This window comes from Camelina sativa, chromosome 7 (assembly GCF_030686135.1).
Source record: "Camelina sativa cultivar CO46 ecotype springtype chromosome 7, ASM3068613v1".
Taxonomy (NCBI): domain Eukaryota; kingdom Viridiplantae; phylum Streptophyta; class Magnoliopsida; order Brassicales; family Brassicaceae; genus Camelina; species Camelina sativa.
In genome coordinates, this window is record NC_141886.1 from 970,721 (window position 1) to 981,638 (window position 10,918).

A 10,918-nucleotide genomic window follows, 5' to 3' on the forward strand; every position below is an offset into this window, starting at 1 on the left:
AGTGAAATTTCCGAACACAGACGGTATCAATCCAGGTTCGTATACTTCGTCGCCGCCAATCAAATCGAATCGTTAGTTTCTAGTTTCTTGATTTTAATTGGTTTTGATGTGGTCAGACTCACGCACTAACACGAGGATCGAAGACTGTTACATAATCTCCGGCGACGAACACGTTCTTGATCTGTCCTAAAGAAGATACCGATTGTCTTGGTAACTCCACTTCCTACTTGTTATTTAACTAGCATTATACTTATACCCGGTGCACAGCAAAGTTTTTTTTTTTTTTTTTTTTAAATCTTTAATTGCATTCCAAATTTTACAAAAATAAAGTGAATCTAGAACTTTTTTCTTATAGTTAACGTACTCAATTTAAAAATCACATGGCACAAATTAATTAACTAAAAATATGTCACAAATATTCCATAAAACATAGTTTGAGGAATATTGACATTTTTTTCTCTTCATTTTTTCTGGTTTAGCTTCGATAATCTTACCACATATCACTATTTCATCACTAACATATATTTAGCTGAAATATATATATATATATATATATATATATATATATACTTTTTTGTTTTCCATTTTAAGACATATTTTTATTAAAATTTATTTTTCTAAAAATAATATGTTTTGACGTTAACTGAATACTGATTTTTGTTAGTTGATGGGTCTAATACTTTTTGACTGAGTCTGAATCCAGTACGTACTAAATTTTAATACTGGCTTATCGTGGGGTGAAAGTTGTGTAGATCAACCATAATATGTATAAACCTCGCTAATAAAATTATATATATATATATATATATATATATATACTTTTAAAAAAAATATGTTTTAATACTTTTTAAAACATAATTTATTAAAACCATGTACGGGTCTAATACTTTTTGTTTTTTTTTTCCTCCACGATTCCCTTTTTGTTGTTTAATTATCTATTAATATCTTTTAAACATATTAAATTACTTATTAGATATATTTAATTTTATTAATTAGTTATATTTTTAATCATACTATCAGTATAAAATTATAAATACTAATAATACAATATATTTTTTCAAATCTCATAATTTGTTTAATCATATAATATTTTAACTAATATTAATTTAAAATAATATCAATATAAATTTTTAAATTATGCAAAATAGAGTTGTTAGATAGCAAAAACTTTTTACGATTTATACCATAAAAAATAAAATAACAAATAAACTATTTAATTAAAATTTTAAGTTTTTATAGATTTGGTTTATTATAATAAATTTTAATTGTCTCTTGGGTTTTCAAGGTTTCTCATATCTTTTTATATTAAAAATGGAATAAATTTTAATTGTCTCTTGGGTTTTCAAGGTTTCTCATGTTTTTTTATATTAAAAATCGATTCTCCATTTTTTCCTACCTTTTTTTTCATTTATTTTGATTATGTCTCTAAGATACTACCAATGCACAAAAGATTAATTAGAAACTCATACATGAAATCAAATTTCTTATTCATTTCTCTTTTTTTCCTTTTTTGTTGTTTCAGAGATGGCTGCCAAGAAAGATGAATTCATCGTCAAGCAAATCTCTCCAAAGCTTGGGGGAGAAAGAGGAGCTCGAAACCCTCACGGCCCAACATCTTCACATGACCTCGTCGAGCAGATGGAGTTTCTTTACTTAGAAGTAATCCAAGCCAAGAACAAAATAGCCAACACTGTTGTAATCCCCATCGTCGAAATCACTCTCGGAAACTACAAATCCTCGACCCAAGATCTGCCAATGGGACAAAATATGCAGTGGAATCAAGTCTTCGCTTTCGACAAAACCAAAGGTGATGTCTTGTCCGTTACTCTCAAAGATGATGCGACCAGAACCGTAATTGGCAAGCGAAACTTCAAACTGGCCTCGGAGATTCCGAGTAGGGTTCCTCCGGACGCAAGAATCGCGCCTCAGTGGTACTCTATGCAGAATACCCAAACAGGTCATCACATGGATTTGCTGATGTCGGCTTGGTTTGGTACACAAGTTGATGAGGTTTATCCAGAGGCTTGGTTTTCAGACGCCTCTGAAGTGAGTCCACTTTGCGTGATCAACACGCGACCTAAGGTCTACCTAGCCCCAAGGCTGTGTTACGTTAGGGTTACCATTGTTTCAGGTCACGATTTGATTTCTTCTGATAATAAGCGGACTCCTTCGGCATACGTGACGGCAAGTCTAGGTAAAGTATGTCTCAAAACCGTAGTTTGTTCCGGTGCAAACCCGTCATGGAACCAAGATCTAATATTAGTTGCATCAGAGCCGTTAGAAGGAACCGTCGTCATTAAGGTGATGGACAGAGTCGACGAGCAACACGAAGAATGCATAGGGATGTTAAAGAAGAAGCTCTCAGAGATGACTCCGCTTAAAATTCCAAGTTCTGCACCGGTTTTGTTCTATGACCTTGAAATGCCGGTTAGGGTCGAACCGGCAGGCGATTCGAGGAGGTTCGCAAGCAGACTCAAGATGAAACTAGCGACTGATCAGGCTTATCACGTTGCTGAGGAATGCGTCGAATACGCGAGTGACTACAGAGCTTATGTTAAAGGGCTATGGCCGGGTGTTCTCGGGAAATTGGAAATCGGGATTTTGGGGGCATCCGGTTTAAAGGGAAGAGACGAGAATAAACCGGGCATCGACAGTTATGTGGTGGCTAAATATGGGAATAAATGGGCGAGGACTCGAACCGTGGTTAATAATGTCTCACCCAAGTGGAACGAGCAGTATTCGTGGGATGTCTATGACAAGTGTACGGTGCTAACGCTTGGGATCTACGATAACCGAAAAATCAAAAACGTTACGGGGAAAGATGTTCCGATCGGGAAAGTGAGGATCCCATTGAATCGTGTACACTATAACTGGATTTACACTTGCTCGTATCCGATAATGAATTTGGGAAGCAGCGGACTGAAGAAAATGGGAGAGCTTCAGCTCGCGATTCGCTATGTTAATTCTGCTGAATTGTACGCACGGTTTTCGGCTTCTACCCGTTGGATGTTACCTAAAACTCATTACAAGTCTCCAGTGTCCATGTATCAGGTCGACAAGATGAGAGCACAAGCAGTGGATCTGAACTGTGCGAATCTTGAGAATACTTTGCCGCCTCTGGGAAGCGAAATCGTGTCGGATATGTTGAAGCCGAAGAGTAAGAATTTCAGTATGAGAAGAACGAAAGCTAATTTTGCAAGGCTTTGCATACTCTATAAGAGGTTAACGTGGTGGGTTTCGACCCTTGAGTTGATCAGATCCGGGAGAGAGTTACCTCCGAAACTCGTCGTTGTATTTGTAGTCAGTATTGCGCTTATTTGGTGGGACTACTTGATGTTGTGTTTGGTGGATTCGTGGCTAGCTGTGGTTTTGATTGTGCTTCTAGGTGTTACGTCAGGGGTCAAGATGATATTGCGCTATCGGAACGTTACTCCTCCTCCTCCATTGATTTCCGTGGATTTGAAGCTCTGGGGGCTGGAGGTGATCAACCTAGACGAGTTAGCAGAAGAGTTGGACTCGTTTCCGTCGGGGGAGATGGATGTGAACATTCTCAAGATGAGGTACGATAGGTTGAGGAAGATTATGGAGCAGGTGATGTCACTATTGGGGGATGCTGCGAAACAAGGAGAACGGTTTCTAGCGCTTGTTGATTTGCTAATTGAGCATCCATTTGTTTCGGCTCTCTTCTGTTACATCATCCTGTACATCGTTAACATCATTTGGGGTAGATTCCCGTATGGGTTTTTCTTTTGGGTAGTTATTGGCTGGTGGATTAAACTCCCGTGGTTTCGCAACGATTTGCCCTACGGATTCCAGAACTTCTTTAGAAGACTGCCGACCAACGAAGACCCCATTTGAAGACAAATTCTCCTCCGTTTTATTATTTGTTTTGGTTTTTGAGATATTCTCTTTTTGTTTTTTTTTTGTTTTTTTTTCTTTCTTTCTTTCTTTAAGATTTGGACGGTTCATATTTATTTTAGATATACTCTTCTTCTTCTTTTTTGGGGCAATCTCATACTATCTGGTTTAATTAATTATGATTTCTGGTTTAATTATTTCTTCTACACACCTTAAAATCCAATCAATACGAGACTTTAGTAATCTCTCTTTTATCTCGCTCTCTGTATCATCATCATCAACATCTTCAGTAGAATCTCTGTTCTTCGGTTCGATCCTTGTTCCTTGGTGATTATCCCCTCCCTCCTAAGCTTTGATTTTGCCGATCTCCGGATTCTCGGGTGAAGCTCGGATTGGATTTATCAATCCTTTTTATTTTGATCTTTACTGTTTCACAGATTGATTATATAAGTAGAGAGAAAGGAAGGTGAAAAACCCAAACCCTAGAGAGAAAGAGATTTGATTTCAAAAATTGGGAAGCGAGATGAGGAAAGAGGAAATCCCCGATAAAACTCGGAGCATCCCGATGGACCCGAGTCTTCCTAAATGGGTCTGCCAAAACTGTCACCACTCCCTTACCATCGTCGGCGTCGTCGATTCCTACGCCGCCAAATTCTTCTCCGATTCTCCTCCTTCCGGTTCCGGTTAGTTAGTTTAAGTGCCCCCCCCCCCCCCCCCCCCCCGCTTCTTGTTGCCTATCTAATAAGAAGTCTCTCTAGTTTATAAAAACTGGTTACATACAGCAACAATGCAGGGACAAGGATATGGAGCTAACAGTGTTGTTGGTTCAACACGCATGGACAACTCCTTTGTTGTCTTACCTCGACACAAGCCTCCTCAAGCACAAGCTCAGGGCATTCCTCCACGTCCTCGTGGTCCTGATGCTAACCAATCTGGAAAGGCTATGGAAGACTCGTTTGTTGTTGTGTATAAGTCTGAGCCTGCTTCTGATTCACCCTCTTCTCACAATCTTTCCCTTGAAGTCGGCCAAAACGGTCCGTTGCATTCCAATAATTCTGGCTTTAATGCCACTATCAATGTCTTGACACGAGCTTTTGATATTGCCAGAACTCAGACTCAGGTATATGATGTTTTTGTATTCTTGGTATTGTAGAGTGTTGTATTGTATCTCTTTGGATAAAAATGAAGTCATCATGATAATACTTTTCTTGCTTGTGAGTTATTTATTTAGGTTGAACAGCCATTGTGCTTAGAATGCATGAGGGTTTTGTCTGATAAACTTGAAAAAGAAGTTGAGGATGTGACGAGGGACGTGGAAGCTTACGAAGCATGCGTTCAGCGGTTAGAAGGGGAGACACAAGATGTTCTTAGTGAATCTGATTTTCTCAAGGAAAAAAAGAAGGTACCTTTTTCAGGTTTCAGCATATTGTTTTAACCAACTCTATGATGAATTGCAGATAGTTTTTTTAAGTGACAAGTTTGTTGTTGTTTTCCTGCTCTGCTCTACTTAGATTGAGGAAGAAGAAAGAAAACTTGTTGCAGCTATAGAAGAAACAGAGAAACAAAATGCTGAGGTGAACCATCAACTGAAGGAGCTCGAATCAAAGGGAAATCGCTTTAACGAACTCGAAGATCGGTTAAGCTCCCTCACTGTTTTTCCTTAACGATACATTTATAATGCCATCTCTTATTTTCTCACATGCTTTTATGACTTTTCTGGTAATAGGTATTGGCAAGAGTTCAATAATTTTCAGTTTCAACTAATAGCCCATCAGGTGCGTTGCTGGTGATATTCCTAGTGTTCTCCCTCATTTCATTACTAAATGATACTTTAGAGAGTCCAGAGCTTTCATTCGTTTGCTTCACAGATTCTTGATAATAGTTCTCTCTCATTGTGGTATTAGTGTTCATAGCAATTGACTAGGTTTTTGTAGTCATGTTGTATCTGTGAAGGTTTAGGCTTTATCAGCGTAACAGTACTCGTTTCGTAGATCTAGTGTTTAAATATATATACGTCTTGTTAACAGCAAGAGAGAGATGCAATCTTGGCAAAGATTGAAGTTTCACAAGCACATTTAGAGTTATTAAATAAGACAAACGTACTGATTGATGCCTTCCCCATACGGTATGATGGAGATTTTGGTACGATTAACAATTTTCGACTTGGATTACTCCCTGACATAAAGGTAAGCTTTGCAAGTTCAGTTGCATGTTTATAGGTTATAACCTCTTTCTGCTCATAAAAAGTGTTAACTTAGGTCATATGAAACATTATTAGGTTGAGTGGGATGAGATCAATGCTGCTTGGGGCCAAGCCTGTCTTCTCCTCCACACGATGTGTAACTATTTCCGGCCAAAATTTCAGTATCCTTGTTACTACGTCTCACAATTCTTTTCCTTATTGCAATCTTGTTGTTGGATACTATGTACTGTTTATGAAGTTTATTCTTAACCAGTACCTTTAAAGATCTCGAGTTAAGATACAGCCGATGGGGAGCTATCCTAGAATTGTAGACAGCAACAACGAAACTTATGAGCTGTAAGTAATTTTCATTGCTTAATTGGCATAGTCTTGTACTGGTTTATTATGCTTGGAGTTGATTCAGTTGAACTTAAAACATATGTCTTGTGCTGATTTTACGCAAGTCTTGTGGTAAGTTTTGTCTTAGTAGTTTCTTCAGCGTTTTATAACTAAAAACCTTTCAATGTGTTTTGTCAGGTTTGGCCCTGTAAACTTGTTTTGGAGCACTCGGTACGATAAAGCCATGACACTGTATTTGATGTGTCTTAAAGACTTCACTGATTTCGCAAATTCAAAGGACCAAGAGAACAATATCCCACCAGAGAAATGCCTCAAACTTCCATTCAAGCAAGTCCCCACTCTCCTAAAACTAAAATCTTTTTCGTCACTCATCTTTTTTTTTTGTTAATGGGTGGAACCCAAAACCAATGAAGTTTCTCTCATATAACATTCTTTTGGCAGGATCGAAAATGACAAAGTGGAGGGGTATTCGATAACACAGAGCTTCAATAAGAAAGAGAGTTGGACAAAAGCACTGAAGTATACTCTCTGCAATCTCAAATGGGCGCTCTACTGGTTCGTTGGAAACACTAATTTCCAACCTCTCTCTGCTACGGTCTCTTTGCCTTCTGATGTATCAGCGGCTGGTTCCTTGTACGCCAAGCGGGGTCCTGATTCTAACAATAAGTCGTCTGGTAAAAACCAAAGAAACTTGTGAGAAATTGAACTAAAATCAGTGACTTGTGTGAATAGTTTTTACGCATTTATTATGTTATAAACCATCGAATAATAAGAACACTAATGCTTACAATCTATTATTGTACAAATTCTTCTCTCGTGTTAGTGTGTAAGCCTTTTATTTTGTTAATTCTTTATGTTCGCAAAGATAATTTGAAATTGAAACGAAATTTATATGTGGACCATGCCAATCGTATTAAGACTTTCTAGTTGTATTTTAAAGGTCATTTTACCAAACAAATTAATATAAACTTTTAAAAGTCAGAATGTGAGATTTTTTGACCAATTTGGATAGGTTGGAGTGGACGGATGTCTAGAGAAAGCCCAACAAGTAGAAATCAATATGTTAATTACTAGGTTTTTAACTCCGAGTGAAGACGTCCTTCGAGTTCATGGATAAGGAACACATGTAAAACATTCATGCATGGACCATGGTCGTCCAAAAGTGAGATAAACATCGGATATTTAGGCACTGAAGAGACTAACAAAGTAACAAGTAAACAAAAACCAATTTAAATTTATTAATTTAATTGAAGAAATAGAGAATCCTATTTGTTTAAAGCATGGACCGTAAAAACTAGACTGAATAACCAAATTTCTCCGTATGCAAAACGCTGCTGCAGTGATCATCGGGGACTTGATCTAAAGGATTATTAGCTGGATATCTTCCTGTAGAGCTAAAATAATAAGCAGCTAGACCAAGCTTCCAAAAGTTTGCGTCTAAACAATTCGTGCTTAAAATATTAACTGAAAAAATCTTTTCCCACTTCACACTAGGATCTTCTTGCTGCAAACTCCATACGTCTACTCTCGGATTCTGTAGCACATCAGATAGACATAAACTATCTTTCGTACCCGGTCGGTCTGTATAAGCTCGCAAAAACTCGGGAGAAAGAATCCGGAGTTTTCTTGTTGCGGGGTTAATCAGATAAATGTAGCCAACGAGATCGTAGATGCAGACTAAACCGTTGCAATACCCCATTATTTGACCAGCTATATCGTACATAGAATATATGGGATATGGAAGTGGAGATTTGTAAGAATGAATGAAGATTTTTCTATGGTCGTCGTGATCATCTTTTGAATTAGTCGCCAAAAATATGGTTCTTGAACAACGGTCACTAGATATTTCCAATCGAAGAACAAGGAGTTTTGGATTTGGGTGTCGGAGAAGACGTTTCTCGGCGAGATAGTTAGATTCGATCATCAATCTCCATAGCTTCGACACGGATTTGAATCGGAAGAGAGATTTCACCGGCAGACGCTCAAGAATCTCTTCTATGTTATCAACTTCGCAAGTGTTTGGATTAATTTGTTATGCCTGTCTTCATTGTTTGCAACTGAGTGAATTCGTCATGTATCTTACGTATTCCTATTAATAGAGACGAGTCAGGGAAATATTCTGTAATAATATATAAAGGAAAATTTAAGGAAAATTATATCAACATTTGAAAAAGAAAAAAAAAATCATTTAAGAAATATTTCCATATATCTATATATATGCATTCTCATCCTTTTCCTTGTAATAAATCTTCCTTTAAAGATTTTTGTTAGAAAGAAAAATCAATCAACATACTATTATCTCAATGAATTTGTTCAAAAAAAAATTAAGGTCAACTTTATACATGTTTGAAAAAAATTGGTTTACATATACAGTAGTATATATGTAAACCATAATATTTGGCCTTTGATTATCCAGTTAGCTAGGGCCAGGCAAAAATGACCATATTGTAATTTTGAAACACGTCTACTGACTTCATGTGTAAGTTTTTTTAATAAGTTAATCTTTTTAGAGATTCATTCCATATAGCAGTACGTAAAATCAGAACTTCAATTTTCGAGAGCCAAAAAAACTAGATACGAGTAACATCACACATATATATTTGTTTCTTGACTCTTGACTTCCGTTGTAACATCACATATATAATAGTTATGCTTGACATAAACAAGGGGGAATTCAGTAAACACTAATTTCGTCAAAAGTGTGTTTCAGATAAATTATTTGAGTTTCTTGGATCCCAAGACATATGAGCTTTGATGCCATGCATGATGCATGAGGGAAGTACTGATTGGGTCCAGAACGAGCCAAACCTTATGAGCGTATACCTTGCCGTGCGACGACGGAAAATGATTGGGTCTAAATACGATCGGTCATACTCTTTCATTGAATTATTATTACACAGAGCTGTCTGGTCCATTAGATCACTACAAAATAAACGCGGGTTTAATGTCGGTTATAAACAGACACTAACAACATTGTGTCAATTAGTCAACCTTATGTTTAGCGACTAAATGTTAACGTCATTCCAAGAAGCAAGAATACATTATGAAGGCACTTATTCAACTGACCAATTTAGTCTATAATGTAACTCTTGTAAGGCAAGAATACATTATGAAGGCACTTATATATATTAGACTTTTAAAATAAAAAATTAACTGTAGTTAACTAAAACATTACTACACAGAAAATCGAACCATTAAAATTTTGGTTAATCAAATATCATAACACAAAGATAAAATGTCTAACAAAATATGATATATACATAATACATAATATTTGCCCGTATATGACTCTTCAAGCCTTTTGAATTGCAAGTTTGCAACTAACTCTTGTAAGACTATTTCCTGAAATAAAATAATAACGAAAATAATGTTTATCCAAACTACAGTATTATTGGAAAAAATGTAAATCATTTGTTACCTCGATCATTCTTGTCAAGTCATAATTAATACTAAAGGTCATAAGTACGAAGAAAGTTTACCTTCTTCTCTTTTTTTTTTTTTTTTTTTTTGTGAAGTGAAAGTTTACCTTTTTTGATATAGTTAACATCAGAAAAAGTCAGAAAATGTGAAGAACTTCATAGGGTATTTATAATTCTGAATGAACATTGATCAATCAGAATGGCGGACTAGCTACTCCAAGAAGATTATCACATAAATAGGAACAGACAAAGACTAAATCTTAATAATACTATTAAAAGAAGAGTACAAAATTAAGAATGTCCAAAATTGTGGTTTTATTTACTTCAATTGCCATTCAATTTATGCATTTAGAAAACACTAATTAAAATTAAAAAGGACAATTAGGGAATAAATCAGAAATTGAATTTAATTTGATTCAAATAATATATGGGTCAAATAGTTGAACCCAACTGTTTAAATGTGTGATTACAGCACAACAAGAAAACATGCCGAATTCCGACCAGGGTATTAGTCGGAAACTCGTTGGAAAGCGCATGTTCCTTCTAATTTCCGACTACACAAACGTCGTTGGAATAATCTGGTCGCAAATAGGATTTGGTCGGAAAATAGTCAGAATTTTCTGACCAATTATATGGTTGGAAATTGGTCGGAAACTCGACGGAAATCTCTGACTATTTTCCGACCAATATATACGACGAGATCTTTGGTCGGAATATAGTCGGTACATTGTGACGATTTTCCGAGAATTTATCATGATATTGGTCGGGAATCAGTAACAGTTTCCGATTAAATTCCGACGACCGTACATACTTGTCGGAAAATAGTCGGAAAATTCCCACCAAATTCCAATCATATTTTAAAAATATATTTTATTATTAATGATTTTCCTACTAATTTCCGACAAACCATGCATATTAGTCAGAAAATAGTCGGAATATTACTATATTTTTGAGCAATATATTAATATTTCCTACCAATTGCTGACCAATAAATAAATATAATGTATTAATTAAATGAAAAATTTCCCACTGATTTTCGACCAACTTAATAATATTAAAGAAAATTATAAATATTATATATTAATAAATTATAAAATAA

General features: G+C 35.9%; 2 protein-coding genes and 1 pseudogene across 6 annotated transcripts; 2 read left to right on the forward strand and 1 right to left on the reverse strand.

The window, feature by feature from the left end:
• Nucleotides 1-1,474: 1,474 nt before the first annotated feature.
• LOC147940702 (multiple C2 domain and transmembrane region protein 12 pseudogene) lies at nucleotides 1,475-3,997 on the forward strand (annotated as a pseudogene). Its single transcript, XR_015562886.1, has one exon. The product of XR_015562886.1 is annotated as a multiple C2 domain and transmembrane region protein 12 pseudogene (transcript).
• On the forward strand, nucleotides 3,654-7,247 carry LOC104699714 (beclin-1-like protein). 4 transcript variants are annotated; one of them, XM_010415054.3, is made up of 11 exons: nucleotides 3,722-4,185; nucleotides 4,296-4,541; nucleotides 4,641-4,978; nucleotides 5,090-5,260; nucleotides 5,370-5,494; nucleotides 5,585-5,633; nucleotides 5,886-6,044; nucleotides 6,137-6,222; nucleotides 6,326-6,397; nucleotides 6,578-6,727; nucleotides 6,842-7,247. In XM_010415054.3, the coding sequence occupies exons 2-11, from the start codon at nucleotides 4,382-4,384 to the stop codon at nucleotides 7,095-7,097; spliced, it is 1,566 nt and encodes a 521-aa protein (XP_010413356.2). In that variant the 5' UTR covers nucleotides 3,722-4,185; nucleotides 4,296-4,381; the 3' UTR covers nucleotides 7,098-7,247. The 4 variants fall into 4 exon arrangements, with proteins under 4 accessions (XP_010413355.2, XP_010413356.2, XP_087316414.1 ...); XM_087460288.1 differs by having other exon boundaries at nucleotides 3,887-4,185; nucleotides 4,652-4,978; XM_010415053.3 differs by having other exon boundaries at nucleotides 3,654-4,541.
• Nucleotides 7,248-7,694: 447 nt separating this feature from the next.
• Nucleotides 7,695-8,448, reverse strand: LOC147940703 (putative F-box protein At1g71320). Its single transcript, XM_087457311.1, has 2 exons — nucleotides 8,439-8,448; nucleotides 7,695-8,395 (listed from the first exon to the last, which is right to left on the reverse strand). The coding sequence occupies exons 1-2, from the start codon at nucleotides 8,446-8,448 to the stop codon at nucleotides 7,695-7,697; spliced, it is 711 nt and encodes a 236-aa protein (XP_087313437.1).
• Nucleotides 8,449-10,918: the final 2,470 nt, after the last annotated feature.